The sequence below is a fragment of the Trichechus manatus genome, unplaced genomic scaffold (genome assembly GCF_000243295.1).
Source record: "Trichechus manatus latirostris isolate Lorelei unplaced genomic scaffold, TriManLat1.0 scaffold00063, whole genome shotgun sequence".
Classification (NCBI taxonomy): domain Eukaryota; kingdom Metazoa; phylum Chordata; class Mammalia; order Sirenia; family Trichechidae; genus Trichechus; species Trichechus manatus.
The window spans coordinates 9492402-9510958 of record NW_004443999.1 but is presented as its reverse complement, the minus strand read 5'-3'; the positions used below and the strand labels follow the sequence as shown (position 1 = coordinate 9510958).

The 18557-nt window shown below is 43.1% G+C and overlaps 1 protein-coding gene across 1 annotated transcript in view; it reads left to right on the top strand.

Annotated features, from left to right (window-relative positions):
* CCBE1 (collagen and calcium binding EGF domains 1) overlaps window positions 1-18557 on the top strand; it is a 244027-nt gene that overhangs the window by 194261 nt on the left and 31209 nt on the right. Inside the window, exons 3-5 of the mRNA XM_004379272.1 lie at window positions 9490-9542; window positions 14267-14401; window positions 16955-17107. Coding sequence (XP_004379329.1) covers window positions 9490-9542; window positions 14267-14401; window positions 16955-17107 — 341 coding nt within the window. The remainder of the gene's footprint in view (window positions 1-9489; window positions 9543-14266; window positions 14402-16954; window positions 17108-18557) is intronic.

The window sequence follows — 18557 nt, the reverse complement described above, 5'->3', positions numbered from 1 at the left end:
AAACTTCTATTAAACTAGTTATTAAAAAAACCCAAAAACCAAACCCACTGATGTCAAGTCAATTACAACTCATAGCAACCCTACAGGACAGAGTAGAACTGCCCCACAGGGTTTCCAAAGAGTCATTGGTGGATTTGAACTGCCAACCTTTCGGTTAGCAGCTGAGCTCTCAGCCACTGTGCCACCAGGGCTCAAAACCAGTTATAGGAGGTGAAAAAGTAAGACCAAAATTCTACTAAATGATACAATAATTTCATAGAACAATTTTTTAATGAACATCATTTTGACCAAGGTCACTTGGTCAAAAGCAGTTTGTTTGAAACTTAGTTGGTCAAGGTAATGACTTTGTCCCAAATGTAAATTCTCAGGTTCTGGGTTGGTTAAGTAAGTCATGCTGGGTGCTGTCTGCTCAAATGTGTGATCATGAACGTTACTCCTGAACCAACTTTGAAAACTAGAATTTTCTGAAACTACTGCCAAGCCTGGCACTAGAAATGTACCAGAAGTCCCTGAAAAGTAATGATCCTTTTATTATTTCCTTTATTTTCTCTTATAACAAAATCAATACATACTCATTACAGAAAAAAATTAGAAAGCACACAAAAAATAACATGAGGAGCATCTTTTATCTCACCCACAAAGAAAACCACTTGTCAATACCCTGATGTACACCCAAGTAATCTTCATTTTTTTAATGTAGAATTAAATATCTCATCACTTACATATCTATAGTAGTGGCCAGTAGTGGTGCCATCAAGTCAACTCTGACTCATGACGACCCCATGCGTGTCAGAGTAGAACTATACTCCATAGGATTTTCAATGGCTGATTTTTCAGAAGTAGATCACCAGGCCTTTCTTCCAAGGCACCTCTGGCTGGACTCAAATACCAACCTTTCCCTTAGTGGCCAAGCGCTTAACTGTTTGTGCCACCCAGGGACTCCTATGTATCTATAAGCATATATGTATATACACTTTTCTTTTCTTTTTTACAAAGATAATATCAAATCTACTTTTTTCAGTTTGTTATCTTTTTATGTTTCAGAAGTGATCAACTTCTCATCTGAGTTAGGTAAAAGGAAAGAGGCAACCAGCAAACAAGATAATGATGGCTGATGAGGTAGAAAACTCATTTAGGGAGGCAAGGAAGGAGGAAAAAATGCATTAGAAGAGAGCTAGTGTGTATAGTAGGAGCCCTGCTGGCACAGTGGTTAAGAGCTCAGCTGCTAACCAAAAGGCTGGCAGTTCGAATCCACCAGCCATTCCTCAGAAACTCTATGGGGCAGTTCTACTCTGTCCTATAGAGTTGCTATGAGTCAAAATCATTGACACCATTGCAAAAAGGGGGTTAACCAATACAAGTTTCTTGTTGCCAAAACCCCTCTGGACTCCGGCCAGCCCTCTGCTGAGGGCCTTGACCCTGAGGATCTGAGGAACACTGATATCCCAGGGAGACAGGCAGAAGTTGCAGCAACCTCCTGCAAAGGTAACCACACGTGTGCCCAGCCTCTCAGCAGGAGCTGTTGTTGGCATCTCCCCCACACTCCTGGGCCAGCTTTAGGTAAAGAGTCATAGATCCAATCATATGCATTTAATCATTGGCAACAGATACCACGTTGATCACAGAGGGAGACAGAATGCTTCAGTAGCCTGAGAAGATTTCACTTCTCCTGCTATCCATTAAAATAATCTCTGAGCAGGAGTGAACATGGAAGCAAATATAGCCAAGGTCCTGGTTCCCTGTATTTCTGCATGTGAGGGAGGCTGCCTCTCATATGAAGCCAAGCCTGCCTAATGCGAGTTGGTCTGGCACTGGGAGCTGCTTTTGTCCTTAATGCCCCGCCCCCCCATACCACTCCTGCTCCTTAAGGGTTTGCATCAGTGTGGGGTATACAGGAATAAAAATGGCACCTTTTTGGTTTCACTTTTTTATTGGACTTAATCTATCCCGGCACCCTACTAAGCTCTTTATGCATTTTAACTCATTTAACCCTCACACCAAGCCTGTGAAGTGGGTACTATTACCGTTCCCATTTTACAGATGAGAATACTGAGTTAGAGGAGTTAAGTTGCTTGTCTAAGGTCCTGCGGCTGGAAAGTAGCAAAGCCTGGGTTCAAACCTGGGAAGTATGGCCTCAAAACCCGGGGTCCCAACCCTGCCTGTTGGGTAGGGTGTGATAAATATTTGTGGAATGAATAAATTATCACTTGCAACCTTGTTGGGTATATACCTTCTGGTTGCTATCTTATGGAGTCCTTGGGTGACGCAGCTAAAGTGTGGCTACTAACCAAAAACAAAAAAAAAAAGAGGAACCCTGGTGCACAGTGGTTAAGCACTTGGCTTCTAAACAAAAAGTTGACGGTTCGAACCCATCAGCCCCTCCGCAGGAGAAAGATGTGGCAATCAGCTCGCATGAAGATTACAGCCTTGGAAACCCTATGGGGCAGTTCTACTCTGTCCTATAGGGTAGCTTATGAGTTGAAATCAACTCAACGTCAACAGGTTTTTGGTTTGCTTGTTTCTATGCTTGTTTGTTTGTTTACTAACCAAAAGGTTGGCAGTCTGAACCTACCCAGAGATGCTTTGGAAGAAAGGCCTGGTGATCATTTTCCAAGAGGTCACAGCCATTGAAAACCCTATGGAGCACAATTCTACTTTGCACATATGGAGCCACCATGAGTTAGAATCTGCTCAATGGCAACTGGTTTTTTTTTTTTTTTTCTTGTTATCTTAGCCTCATCTGAGAATAACCTTCCCACACATAATTTTTTTTTCCTCTGATTCACACAGTTAAAATACAGATACCATGACTAGGGTGCTCGTAGTTAGAGTGACTCCAGCTATTTCTCTTCTCATTTGAACTTGACCATCGGTAATTGTGCACATAATAGCAGTTCATGCCTAATATGCTTCTTATGATTCTTTTAATATTGCCATTGAGATTTGACACTAACAAGAAATTTACATGTGGATACGTAAATAGGTAGTGTTTTTTGTTTTTTGTTTTTTTTTAGTTTATTCTTAATGATTGCTCTAGTCAACATGGTACAATTACATTTGCCTGGAAGCACTCTTTCTGGTTAAAAGGCTAGAACCAAGCCTGCCTAGATGGGAGGTGAATCATTTTATTCAGATCTGTTCTCAGGGCATCTGGTGTAAAAGTAATTCTAGAAGCTCACGCAAAGCCATGCAAAGCTGAATAAAATTTTTGGGAAGGGAAGAAGGTTAAAAGGAAGAGAGGAAAGATTCTTCACAGTAAAGAGCTTTACGAGGAAATTCAGGACCACTTTAAACCCCTGGCCCTTTAAATGAGACCAGAAGGATCCTATTCTTGGTTCTTCCTGGCCCAGGTTTCTTGTGGACTCCCTTCTCTGGCATGCCACAGAGTGGTTGGAATGATGATAATCCATTATGCTAATAAGGTTCTACAATTTTCCACTTTCATCTGTCTTCATTTAGGGCTGAGTAGTTGAAGATGTGAGGAGGACTCATCTGGTTTGCCTTTAGAAGCTGTCAACAGATGGGGTTCATTCTTTTGGAAAGAAATGTTAAACTGAAGGGGTTCTAGAAAATGTTTGGAAATGCTATGTCCCTGGGCAGGGTTTCTACTGATGGGGGTGTTTCACTTTTCTGGCTTGGTGTCCCAGAGTCTTGAACTTCTTGGGTCCAGTTCTCCCAAAGAATATATCTTCTTCTCTTTCAGTGGTAGACAAAGGGTATTAAACTAACTGCATGGGGTTGGTGAGGAAACTGGAAGTCTAACTTCTTACCAGACTTTCAAATCATCTTGCTCTCTTCTGACCTCCATTTTCCTCAATACTCATTGCCTCCAATTTCTAAGCCTTGCTGAGGTTCTGCAGGTAAATTGACTTCTTATCTCCTAGGTACTTAGGTTTGAAGTTACTCCAATGTGCAGAATCACTTCCCACCCTTCTATTATTTCCCATCTTCATATATTGGGGTTCAGGGTTATGGATGTCTCCTAAATCCATGAGATATGGGGTTTGCATTTTTTATTTCTTGTTCTCTTTATTATTTAGAGATAACTTGTAGAAGAAGAAGGGAACAGAAATATTCTTTTTCCTCCATATTGAAATCAGAAATTTCTCTCTCTCTCTTTCTCTTTACTCTTTCAATCTGTCTTTGGAAGAAGAGAGGATGTCTGCCATTGAGTCAGAATTGGAAGAAAACAGATGAGTCATAAGATAAAGGCAGCTGGGGAGAGTTGCTTTTGCTATTTGCTTGCTGTGCCCATAAAGCTGCAGCTAGTACACTCTCCTGCCCCAGGTACGATGCTAGGTACCTTCCATATATTATGTATAATCCTTGCAGTAATCCCATAAGGCAAGTCTTTCCATCTACGTGTTATCCATGAGGAATGTGAAGCTCGATGAGCTTGAGAAGCCAACCCAAGTTCACATCCTTAACTCTTTAAATGACAGACCCAGATTTTAACCAGATTTGCTTGGCACCAAGAACTAAAATACTCTGGAAAATGCAGCTCTTTCTCTCATTTTTAAAAAATGTCTGATATATCTGGTGCATGCCTAGACATCAGTGGAAGCAACCGTGCAAGGGAAACCCCAAGTAAATCTTAAAGAAATTTACCCTTCCATTGGAGCAAAGCTTTAAATATTTCTTGTCTACTAACTCTCTTGACCTTCCAGGGTCCCTCCTAGTCCTGTAGGCAGTTTTGTTCTGTTTTTGTTTTCTTTCTTTCTTAGAGTCTAACAGCTATAATCGGCAGACAATCTGATAACGGTATTTCTGCTATCTTCATTTTCTTGATTTAGTTTTCCCTCCCAAAAGCTGTCACACACACCTGCCTGGCTTGTGGGATATATTTCTGGCTGCAGCATTTTTATTATAATTTTTTATGTGTGTTAATACTAGAGACACCCAGGGGAAACCTCCACAGACTCTCCTGATTACCGGATGTCACCGTTTCTATGTAACACCTGTCTCATCACCACTTCTTGCCAAGAAACGAGAAGTGTTTGCATTTGGAAAACCAAGCTGTGACACATGGAGCGTGTTAATTCAGAATGACCACATCGCTGGTACACGTGACCTTTCCCCATCTTAGTTCGTTTTTCTTTTTTTCGTTTTTTTTTTAAATTGTATTTTAGATGAAGGTTTACACAGCAAATAGTTTCTCATTAAACAGTTTGTGCACATATTGTTTTATGACAATGGTTAACAACCCCACGACATGTCAACACTGCCCCTTCTCAACCTTGGGTTCCCTATTACCAGCTTTCCTGTCCCCTCCTGCCTTCTAGTCCTTGTCCCTGGACTGTTGTGCCCCACTAGTCTCGCTTTGTTTTTATGGGGCTGTCTAATCTTTGGCTGAAGGGTGTAGTTCATTTTTCTTAAAGATAAAAACCGCACGGCCAGGTTTGTAGTTAAGTCTGACAAGTGCCCGGGTTTGCATAACAAGAAGATTTCACTGTGGCTCTCGGCTTACGTTGTAAGTAATCTTGGAAACAGTGTAAAATGTGCAATAAAGTGTGCAGCCAGTGGGGTTTTTTTTTATATATATACTTTGGAATATTTCATTATTTTAAATGGCGGTTTTATGATTGATGGGTGTTTAACATGCAAGATAATGACTATTCCCAGGCACCTGGAGGAAGGCAGGAGGGTGCCCTAGAGTCTCAACTCTGTTCCTGAAGCAGAGAACTGGGGTCAGTTTTGCAATTAAGAAAAAACAACAAAGGGGATGTTAAGTGTTATCTAAGCAGGTATTTGGATGAAGTATGTTCATCCTGAAGCTCAGATTTTCTCCTGACAGAGCTTTTGAGAGCATATCACATCACTTCATTATCATTTTCATTAAAAGGCAAATAGCAGGTTACTTCTGTCTCCACTGCGTGCACAGTCCCAAGTTTAATATCTTGGATGTGAAAAGAGAGGTTGTAAGGATTGTATCCATTTGTATGAACTTTAAAATGCCATCGAACATCTTAGAGGCTATACCTTAGACATGCTATTTAAATAGACAAATAGAACCATATGTTTAAATGTGGTATTATATTAGATTTTAGACGTGAGTATCAAAAACACGTGTTTTTCCCTTATCCAACTTTCTCATGAACCACTTGAGTTTCAAATCATCTAATGCACTGTTCTTCCTCTTATAGCTTTCTGTAGGACAGCCTTGAGTAATACAGTAAGTAATAACTGTAAAATTTTAATGAATACTGTATTAAGCCAGATTTCTTTTGGTTGTTAGGAGCTTGAACTTTCTTAAACCATGGAAAACTAGGCAGGGTTTAAATTTCATGGAATGTAAAGGGAGATCCTCTACCACTGTTACAGATAATAATAATCATAAATTTATACCCCAAGGGCTTCTCTTGTCATATAAAATTGTAATTTAGTTGGAGATGTTGGGAAATGGTATCTAATGGGAAAATGCTAGACATTGCCACACATCATTCGTATCGGTGAGTAAAATATATATACATACATATATATGTATGTGGACATGTCATGGGGTTGTTAACCATCGTCATAAAACAATATGTGTACCAACTGTTTAATGAGAAACTAATTTGTTCTGTAAACCTTCATCTAAAATACAATTAAAAAAAAAAAAACCAAAAAAAAGAAAACGAACTAAGATGGGGAAAGGTCATGTATACCAGCGATGCGGTCGTTCTTAATTGAAGAGTTGTTAGCCCCTGACTCATGGCAACCCCATGCACAGTGGATCAACATGCTGTCCAGTCCTGCGCCAGCCCCATGATCCGCTGCAGATCAAACTATTGTGATCCATAGGGTTTTCATTGGCTGATTTTCAGTAGATCACCGAGCCTTTCTTCCTAGTTCATCTTAGTCTGGAAGCTCTGCTGAAACCTGTTCAGCATCATAGCAACATGTAAACCTCCAATGACAGATAGGTCGGGGTTGTGCATGAGGTACACTGACTGGGAATTGAACCCAGGTCTCCTGCAGGTAAAATGAGAATTCTACCACTGAACTGCCAATGCCGTGTATGTGTGTGTTTTCCTTCTAACATAAAATATTCGGAAGAAGGATTCAAAGTAATCTATATTGGCAGGACAAGTACAGGCAAATGTATCCTTTGTAATAAAAAAATAAACCTTGGTTATTTTAGTCAAGTCTTGAATTTCGAGAGCATCCCAAGCACCACTGTTTTTATAATGGCAGCCCACTTAAATCTTTTTGAAGTAAGACATCCACCACAGCTGGGCAGCATGTGAGAGATGCTGGGAAGGAATGAGGAATTGTTGCTCTACCCATTTGGGTTTCAGAATTTTCTCTTACTAGATGTGACTTTTAGCAATTGTATAAATGTTTAATAAATGTCATATAAAATTTAAGGAGCCCTGATGGTGCAGTGGTTAAACGCTCAACTGCTGACTGAAAGGTTGGCAGTTCAAACCCACCAGCTGCTCCACTGGAGAAAGATGTGGTAGCCTGCTTCCATAAAGATTACCCATTGCCGTCCAGTTGATTCCAACTCATAGCGACGCTACAGGACAGAGTAGAACTGCCCCATAGGGTTTCCAAGGAGCGGCTAGTGGATTTGAACTGCTGACCTTCTGGTTAGCAGCTGAGCTCTTAACCACTGTGCCACCAGAGCTTCAGTAAAGATTACAGCCTTGGAAACCCTATGGGGCAGTTCTACTCTATCTTATAGGGTCACTGTGAGTCAGAATAGACTCGAAGGCTATGGGTTTTTTTAATATAAAATTTATAAATTATAGACTTCATAAGATTTTTCTAAATTTTAGGAAGATAATCTGGGGCTCTCCTTCTCTAGCATGCTCCTTTCCAGATTCCCCCTTAATTTCTTGTGGCTCTGGCTGCACAGGCTGGCCTCTGCTTGATCAGGCCAAAAAATATTACAGGTTTTCTACCAGAGTTTAGTTTCCCCACACGATGTAGCATGTGTGATATCCCCTCAGACCAAGGCTCTAAAAGCAGGGGACTCCCCCTGTGTTAGTTCCTTGTCCAAAATTTCAACTCCCATCCAAAATCTATCTGCTTTTATTCACTCTTCAGAGCCTTCAGGTAGCGGTTTTCTTCTCTTTTGTCCAGAGTGTATAGTTGTTACCTGCAGGAGGTTTGGTCTGTTAGGCACTTACAACTCCATACCATAGGCGTCACCTCTCCCATGGAGATTTGAATTTTGATCGGTGGCACTATCTCTCTATCTAAGGCAGGTGGAAGTCTTGAGTATTTATATTAGGCATTTCCTGCTGGCTGTTTTTCAGTTCGGATAATTTAGGTAACTTTCAGTACCTTATGTACAGGCGTAAGAAGAGCATTCTGATGGGAATCAGAATGCCTGGGTTCCAGTCCCAGTCTTGATAAGAATTAGCTCCCTGTGAGACATTAACAAGACATGTGAATCCTTGGCCTGAAGAATGAGGGCCACGGCCAGCATCAAAGGTCCTTTAAAGTGCTTACATTTGGTGGGCCTTCAATTATTTAAGGAGCCCTGGTAGCACAGTGGTTAAGTGCTTGGCTGCTAACCAAAAGGTCAGTGGTTCAAACCCACCAGCCACTCCATGGGAAAAAGATGTGGCAGTCTGCTTCTGTAAAAATTATAGCCTTGGAAACTCTATGGGGCAGTTCTACTCTGTCCCGTAGGGTCACTATGAGCCAGAATCAACTCGAGGGCAATGGGTTTGGTTTTTGGGGGTCAATTATTTAATATAAGTATCTAGAAGTTTCAGAGTTATTTTACTTTTTTCATAGGCTTCCTTTTTAATTCTCTCCTATTCACCTCCTTAGTGAGGGAGGGATTTCCACTCTTGGGTTATGGGGATGGCCAAACACACGACACCCAACACTGGACAACAGATGACATCAACAGTAGTTTATAGTCACGTATACTCACAGCTTGGGGGAGGAGGACACTGTACCCCATGCAGGGCCACAGAGGGGTTACACTCAGGAACAACCAGAAGCTGTGGGAGACAGCTTTGTAGTATCAAGAGGGTGGGGTGCCCTTTTGGTTCCTGCAGGAAGATGTGATTGGCTTGTTTGAATAATTCTGTAAGCTGGCAGAGAACTGAAACCCTCTACTCAAGGATAGGCAGGAACTGCACCTGGTTCGTTTGAATAAGGAAGGTTGTTTGGCTAGGGGACCTTATCTGCGGGAGGAAATCAGGGAAAGGAACTTGTGATTAGGTCATCTGAGGCCCTCCCAGTTTTACCAAATGTCAAAGCAGCACAGAATGTTAGACCTTATACCACAGTTTCAAAGAGTTAACTTCATAAATTATGTGTCTGAAAGAACATCTTGGTATTAGAAGATGTGGTTATGTGGTATTGATAGTATTTTTCCTTTTAATCTCAGATTGGCTTAAAAATCCTCCACACTCACTATGGTTTATGTTTAGTTTTTTCCGGCCACAATTTATTTCTTCCAAAAGCAATAGCTAAAAAAATATATAGGTTTAATCTCACATATCCCATTTGAAATACTTTTTTTGTTTGTTTGCCTCTTAGGAAAAAGTGCTGCAAAGGATATAAATTTGTTCTTGGACAATGCATCCCAGAAGGTATGTAATACAAAAAATTACTACTTCTCACTTTACTCACCATTAATGATTAGAAATCTGTAAAGCTCAGTTGTGTATGGAATGTGTGTTGTCTGTGTCTGATTAACTGTGCATGTGTGTGTATGTGTGTAATTTCTTTTTTTGGCATTAAAGTCTTCTAAATCTAATTCAGTTATGTGTCATATATGCTAATAATAGCACAACACATACACACGCACTGAGTCATTCTCATATTTCAGGCTTTATGCTTAATAGGCTGTAGTTCCCTAATCAACATTCCATACACAATTAGAACACAACCCTCCTTCCTGAACTCTGTACCTGCTGTTCACATCCTAAACTTTAAGTCCCTTCTCATGACATCAGCAAGCACTAACTGAGCACTCCTTCCAGCACTGGAGATGGAGCGATGCGTGACATGAACCCAAGGTGCGTACAGTCAAGTTGGGGATACAGGAGGACACGGATAGTGTGGAATCAGATGGACTTGGATTATAATCATGCTTCCACCTCCTACTAGCTATGACCTGGGGCAAGTTACTCTTGAAACCTTAGTTTTTTTCAGGAAAATGTTAGTATTTGACTCATATGGCTGTTTTAAGAATATTACAACATGTACTTGGAACAGAGGCTGGCTCTTGAATGCTCAATTAATGATGGATGCTTTATTGCTGCTCTTATGGTCATTAACAACTGCAATGTGTGCAGCAGACACATTTAATGCAGCAGGTGTGCAGAGGAGGCACCAAGCACAGAGGACCAGGACAGTCGGGTGTGGTCTCAGGAAGGAGAGGAGACTTGAGCTAGGTTATCAAGGAAGGCAGCCCAGGACTTCACAAGTAGGAAGAGGAGTGCTGCAAAGGAGTCTAATGATGCAGAGAAGACTGAAGAACTGTTTAAAAAGTATGAAATTAGTTTGCCCCAGCCTGGAGTGGGTAGGTGGGGGGAGGTGGGTGGGTAATATGAAATAGTTTTCTTCACTGTTGCGTGAGAAGCCAGGTCTCTATAGAGGCTCTGGGGCCAGGCCAAGCTAATTCATGGTTTATTATCTTATAGACTGCATCTCAGGAGCCCTCGTGATGCAGCAGTTAAGCACTCAGCTGCTAACTGAAAGGTTGGCAGTTCAAGTTCACCCAGTGGCTCTGTAGAAGAAAGACCTGGCGATCTGCTCTCATAAAGATTACAGGCTAGAAAACCCTATGAGGCAGTTCTACTGTGTCACATGAGGTCGCTATGAGTCTGAACAACAAAGTGCATCTATTTCTTTATCAGTTAGAAGTAAATGAATCGCTCCTGTTTATTGCTTTCTTCAGTGGAAAGATGAAAGAGTTCATTAAACCATAGCTGTGATCCACAGCAGAAAAATGCCATAGGAAAGCTAGTTAGAAAATCACTTCACATCTGGCCTTGAGTCTTAAGACTGAATGTCTCGCTACCAGCCAATTCCGTCAGCTAGAGCATGTTGGGAAAAAACCCCACAAAAGTCAAAATAATTGCATTCCTTTCTAAACCAGCTTTTCTCAGTCACCAGCTGTGTCCTTTATAGTACTGTTTGGAGGACACCAATAGAAAATTAAGTTTAGGCAATTAATTTAAGATGCCAATTACAGTCCTTGCCCTACCTAATTAAAAACACATTACAAGGATACCTCATACTTAGAGTTCCTTTAAATGTTAGATATTGCGGTTTTAAATGGCTAGGCCTAAAACCAGTCTACCTCACCCTAAAGTGAGAATACAACACCTATGATTAACATAACCTAGAACTGAATATTTCCAGGAAAAGTGGTCTCAAGTGCTGAAAGTTGTTTGGTCATAACCAGCTCTCTGTTATATTGCTTTTTATAGAACTTTTTTAAAAGTTGGTTAGTCTGCATGAGTAAGTCAGTTGGTTTTGTTTGTTTGTTTTAACTATGTCTTTAGTTATAAAGGCTTCTGTCTCTCAATAATGAAAAGGATAAATCTAGGATTTCAGAAAAGATGGTGAAAAGAGACTAGCGTTTCTAAACAAATGTGCTAACTAACGAGTATTTGCTGCAATTTAAAGGAGCTACTGCCACAGATTTGTTGTTCCAAGTCAGAGGTTGGCAAAATATGGCCCACAGGCCACATCTGGCCCACCACCTATTTTTGTAAATAAAGTTTTATTGGAACATAGCCACACCCATTCATTTAAAAATTCTCTGTGACTGCTTGTACAATACAATGGCAGAGTTGAGTAGTTGCCACAAAGACCTCATGGCCTGAAAAGCCTAAAATATTTCCTATCTGGCCCTTCACAGGAAAAGTCTGCTGACCCCTGCTGTAAGTGTCATTTGAATGGCCAGGTGATAGGATGATCTAACTTGTTTAAGTTCAACAATTAATTGAGCTATAATTAGGCTGATTACTCCAGGGACACAGTCCCTGCCAGGTACCCAAACAGTCGTAAGACTATTTTAGGACTAGATGTTTTGTAGCAATGAAAGAAGCAGAAGAGCAGGGAGAGCTGTTGTTGTGTGTTGGGCACTGCACTTTAATGCATCATCCAATTTAACCTTCATAAAAGCACTATGAAAGTGGGTATTATCATCACCCTATATTACAGGTGAGGCGATTGAGGCGTAAAGAACCCAAGGTCACAGAGATGGTGGCAGAATCGGGAGGGCTGGCTCCAGACCCTATACTCTTCACCACAAGCCTTCTTACCTTCTAGAACAGAGCCTGGCACAGAGTGGCAACTCAATCAGTGTGGCAGGACATGTGATTATGAGGCCTATAGAGCCTATGGGTGTTGACAGGTTGGAGAAACTAAAGTCTGTTGAGGAAACTAAGGAAGGCTTCTTGAAGGAGGTGGTGTTTTCATTGGCACTTGAAAAACTGGGTAGTGCTGAGAGGAAGGAGGGAGGAGTTGATTGGAAATTAATTACAAGAGGTGAAAATAAAATGAACAAAACACAGAAGAGGATATGGACATCAGAGATGATAGGACAAGAGAGTCTAGTGTCAGAGTAAAACTGTGCCCCACAGGATTTTCACTAGGTGATTTTTCAAAAATAGATTGCCAGGCCCTTCTTCCGAGGTGCCTCTGGGTGGACTCAAACTGCCCAATTTTCAATTAGCAGTCAAGCATGTTAACTATTTGCACCACCCAGGGACTTCTGGAAATCAATGGAGAGTACTTAAAACAGAAGTAAAAGAAAGAAGCAATGTAAGTCAGCTATTTAGGGACCGTGGAGGTCAATATCAAAAGAATCAGCTAAAAGAGCAGGAATAATGGGACATTAGGGGGCTGTTGTTTTTAAACCGAGGCTTGTTGGACACCACATTCACACAAGTACTTGGACGGCCTCTCTGCCCTGTTCCTCCTCTCCTGAGCCACTGCTGCATGATGGCTACAGTGGGCCGAGCAGGGCAGCTCACAGCCATCACAGCTGAGACTTTGCTCTTGAGCAAAGAGAGCACAGAACTTGGTTGCTTAGAGACGATGCTTACTTGAGGAACACATGTTTGACCAGGGACAGTTTGTAAGGTTGGTCAGAATGCCACTTAGGTAAAGCCAGCTTGGAAGCCCAGTTGTGGGGAGGAAAATTGAGCCAGGGCAGCTTTCCAAGTCATCCTGAGAACAGCATGATCCTTGTCACATCGACCCCGCCCATGTCTGTGGCTGACAGCCCACGCCTCCCCCCTCATATGCAGCAGAGCAAAGCCAGGCTCGTCTGAGTCCAAGGATAGTTTGTTAGCACCTGGGGAGGATAGTGCAGTGATTAATAAGAGGCTGGGTCTAGTCTGGGAGTGACGGTTCATTCTGAGCTCCGAGTTTAGAGCCAGAGTCCCTTCAGAGGCCCATTAAATATCACTTTGTGAGACTAAGAGGAGGAGATGCCTAATTCTTTACGAGTGATAGAGCATCCTCCCCAATTTGCACAAGGCAGAGATGGAGGGCTGGAAAGAGATCTCTAGCCATTTGAACATACCCAGCTCCTTCTCAGCAGGCAGAATGGCCCTCCTAAAATGCGCACAGACCATACTTCCATGCACACAAGCATCAGTTCCCTAATAACTCACATGCCTTTCCATTCCAAAGCCTCCCTGAGCCTGCTCTGAGCCTGCCTGACTTTGACTCCCACGTTATGACGCCAATGCCCATCACCAGGGCGGGCCAGTCTTTAGCGTTCAGCTGGAACGATTTTCTCTTTCTACAGTAGTTGGTGAAAAAGACAGAACAGAACCCCCAGGTAATGCTGCAGAGCCTGGCCATCTAAAGCATCTTTGCTCTGTGGGTGAGGAACAAAGACCAAACGACAGTGAGATGACCTGGAGGGGAACTGCAAGCAATGTTTGGTTTTAACCACTATGATACTATCCATTAAGTTACCCATTGCAGTGCACTTAGAAGACACCCCCTGGCCTAAAAGAATTAATGCTCCTAGACAGTCAGCAAAAATGAGGGAAACCCTCAATGAGATGGATTGACACAATACCACCACAGTGGACTCAAACATACCAAAGACCACGAAGATAGCACAGGACCAGGCAACACTTCATTCTGTTATATATAATGTCGCCATGAGTTGGAGCTGACCCTACGGCACCTAACAACAACAAGTGTAGCCATTCACACTTCACACTTTCCCATGAGTGGAGTCCAGCTCAGAACGTCTATACCAGACCAGGGCCTGATAGCCCTGCCTCCTCCTAGTGAATGCCTGTTATTGATGTGAGCTCATGCTTTTATTTTGCAGACTATGATGTTTGTGCTGAGGCTCCCTGTGAACAGCAGTGCACAGATAACTTTGGCCGAGTGCTGTGCACTTGTTATCCAGGATACCGATATGATCGGGAGAGACACCGGAAGCGGGAGAAACCATACTGCCTGGGTGTGTTGGGAAGAACATTATTTTCCAGCTCTTAGGGCTGTGCTTTGTTCAGATGGTTCTGTCCCTTGTTGGCCATTCTACATCAGTGTGACCAGCTCCCAGAGCTGCTTTCATCTTTGATTCCTCCCCTTAAGTCCTGATACTTGTGGGATGGAGTTGTGTTTGGTGTTATCCTAGGGACCACTACCTTCCATGATAATCATTTTAAAAAAACCATGTCCAGTTTCTGTTAAAGGTGATGGAAAGATTGGGAACAGTTAATGGTGATGGTTGAGCAATATAATGAATGTAATTAATGTCACTGAACTGTATGTGTGAAGATTGTAAAAATGTTTTGTGACCTATATACATAACCATAATTTTAAAAAAAGAAAAATTTGGATATATTACAAAACATTAAAAAAAAAAAAAAAAACATGTCCAAGGAATTCTTCAGAGTTGGTACCACTCAGATCCCAACTGGCAGCAAGATATAAGAGCAGAAGGGGAACATTAACAAGTGTAAACTAGAATAAAGTGAAACAGAGTATAAATACTCATAAAAGTAAAAATGCAGAAAAAACTGAACGAGAAAAAGTGTTCTCTCAGAAGAAGACTAGGAAAACAGACTGGAGAAGGAGAAAGTGTCCACACGCAGACAAGTTAGAAGTGACTCAAAGGGCACTGAAGCCAGCCACCTGGGCTGCAGCTGAGAAGAGTCAACATCATCAATGGCCACCAGCTGGTTCCCCTCCCCATCATTGACTGGGCCTCCCAAACCTGGACACCTTGAGTTTCTGAGGCAAGTTTATGCTAATTGTCCCCTGGAGCCACATGTTTCAAAGTGCAGTGAGTCCATGGCTAACGTGTCTCAGAAACATCTGGAGTTCCTGCTTTAAAAAAAAACAGATTCCTGGCCTCCCCTCCAGACCTAGTGAACCACAACTCTGAGGGTGGGTCCAGAAATCTGCATTTACACAGATGCCTCTAGTGATTCCTAAATACAGTCAAGTTTTGAGAGACAGCTGGAGGACAGACTGAGTAGACTGCAAATAGCCCAAGAGGGAAGTGACTAGATGTGAATAGCAACTCTTCCCTCTCCCTCTCTGCCCCAGCAGGGGCTGTAGACAGCACTATCTAATCTAAGAGTACTTCTAGCCATAGATCCCCTGGCTTCTCCCCATTGGTACCTGCGATGGTGCCTCAACTCATGAAAAATGGCCTTGAGACCACCAAGTGAATGAGGCAGGAGACCCACAGCCTTGCCTACAAAGAGTGTGGTAGTAAGGCTCCATAAGGCTCAGGTCCCATTCACAAGGCTCTTAAGTTTGCAGTAGCTGCTTACCTGTTCTTTACATATGGGGGTTTGGGGATCTGTTGAACTTGAATTCTGCTAAGAGTTTTTCCATCTATTTCTGTCTCCCATGTCAATGTTTCCTCCCTCCTCGGGGCAGCACAGGCAGCTTCACACTCAGGGTTTAGGAACCTGGAGGAAGGCAGGCAGGCTGAGGACCTACACAGGAGGACACAGCTGTGACTTCCTGGTCTACAGATGACCTAGCACTCACTGCCAGGGAGCATCCAAATGGCCTCACTCCCTGGGCACACACAGGGCTGCTAGAGGTGGGTCCTTGGAAGCTTGTCCAGGGAGTGACTGGGAAGTCGTTGGCATCCAAAAGTTCAGGCATGGGCTCTGTCTGCCCGCCACATGTGCACAGTCTGGGGCTGCATGTCCTGTTTCCCATCCACTACCACCTGGTGTCTTCATCCAGTACACATGAAACCGACTTGTGCCTCCCTCTTGTCCCCTGGTGGGAAACATTTCTGTTTCCACCCCATTCAGCAGGGGAGCAAGTCTGTGATGTGCACAGATAACATGGACTTTTAATGGCTACTTGTCTGATGGTCTCATGGCTCATTTCCGCAGCTCATAAGGAGTCTGTTTTGGTCATTGATGAGGCAGAAATTTCCTGGGGAAAACTTTCTCCATTAGACCCATGATGACTATTTGCTTTTATCAGAAGTGGCTTTTCCCAGGTACAGTCGTGTCTCTTAACTGGGAAGGAGCCCCTCCTAAGTGACCTTGGGTCACCACCATGCTGCTTGGAACCTACAACCATAAGGGGGGACATGCAAATGCTTAGCACACTAGGGTAATTGCAAAAAATTATTTTTATAATGTTTACTTGTCAAAGTGTGTTGCTATCCATTATCTCATTTTCTAAGAAGCCCTGCAAAGGATTTAAGGCAAGCTTCATTATCATTGTTTTATAGGTGAGAACTCTGAACTCTAGCAACTACGGGCACCAAGCCCCATGGCTAGGTAATGGCAGAGCCACAGCCAAACCCCACCTCTGATCAGTTTATAACCATGGTGGAAACTGCCTGGGGTGCTTTTTCCATGGATGGTCCGTGTTTCTAGCTTCCCACTTTATCCCAGGCTTCTTGGATAGAGGTCAAGCAAAGTGTCCTTTGCAGACACTACACCAAGGGGCCAAGCCTAATGTCACCTGTTGGGTGGGAAGTAAATTCTCTGAAACTGTCTGAGTGTTCTCCGCATTTGTTCAAACCCAGATATCGACGAGTGTGCCACCAGCAACGAGACGCTCTGCGCACACATCTGCATTAATACCCTGGGCAGCTACCGCTGTGAATGCCGGGAGGGCTACATCCAAGAGGATGATGGGAGGACATGCACCAAGGGGGATAAATATCCCAATGACACTGGTGAGTAAGCTGAGTATCATTGTCCCCCTGACCCTCTAGCACTCAGGAGCCCAGCAGGGCTCCTCAGGCAGCAGTTGGCAGGAAGGGGCATATAGGAATGGTAGGCGGGGCCTGGGGAAGAGGAAGGTAGAATATATAGAATCAAGCCCCTTCTAAGGAGACTTAGAGAGAGCAATGCCCATTAACAGCAAGGGTTGTGAGCGGGTGTGTATTGGGGGCAGCCCTGTCCCCAAGCTGAGGTATAATCCAGTGTAAAGCTTAGTTACGTGCTTTAGACTAAACTAGGATGAGCAGAGGCCAGAAGTGCTGTGTTGTCTTAAAGAAGTGGGCTGAAATATAAATATGAAGCACTGACATGTAAGGTGGCAACATACATCAGCGCTACTCAAAGTATAGTCCGTGGACCTGTGCCCATCCACAAACTATTTATTGTTTGGTTCACGACTGGAGAAGCACAGAAATTGAGAGTGTCTAGAAATTTTTACACCAATTTTCCAGAGGAATGTTGTCTAAATCTAGAAATTCATGCTTATATTTTATGTCTTTTTATTTTTTTCTCTAGTAATTCATTTTTATTGTATTTTGCAAAAGTATCAGTCTACAGTGAATTAGAGGAAACCTTTTTAAAGTGGCCCTTCGTCACAGAGAGTTTGAGAAACTGATTTACATTCTATCAGCGAGATTCAACTGAGATGTCTGGTCACTGAGGGATACTATTACCCTGAATGTTGGGTTACTTCCTTATTTAAATTTGGAAAGAAAACAAAAAAAGCTCATGTGAGCAGTTTCAGGAGACACCTTGACAAGGGAAAGAGCACCTCTAATCTCTCTGCCAAGTTTCAAGTGCTGGCCCAAAAGTTACCCGCTAGGCCTTTCAGCATAGACAAACCAGAGTAAAGGGCCTGTCAGCGAGGTAAAGCTTTTAAGCAAAATGGGCTCCACTGACAATGGCCGACAGACATTCGAGCAGGTCAATGCAGGCAGGCTCCAGTGGGCCTCAAGGCCATGAAGGAAGAAGGTGAACTCCTGAGGAGGAGCCCACAGCCAGAGAGTCAGCCCCCAGCTGGTCCCGATGGTGCTCCTGCATCCACCGTCTAGGCCAGAGCTGTGTCATATGCGCCAGCCCAGCCCTCAGGCTCAGCTCTTCTGAGCCTGTCTCAGGAAGGGAACATGGCAGGGACACTGTCAGGAGAGGTTGGCTGGGCCGGGGCCATCCTGGGTGGGAGGGGTGTTGAAATTGTGGGGAGGGGATTCCTAGGGCATAGCCCGTGTTCCAAGAAATGCAGGGGCGATGAAAAGGCCAGAACTGTCGGGGGCACTCAGGAGATAATGATTCTTGGGCATAGCCTGAGTTTCAAAAGGGAGTGGCAGGCAGCCACCATCAGCTGAGGACAACAAACAGCTGGAGACCAGCTGCCTAACAGGGAAAAAGTACAAAGCGAAATTCTGA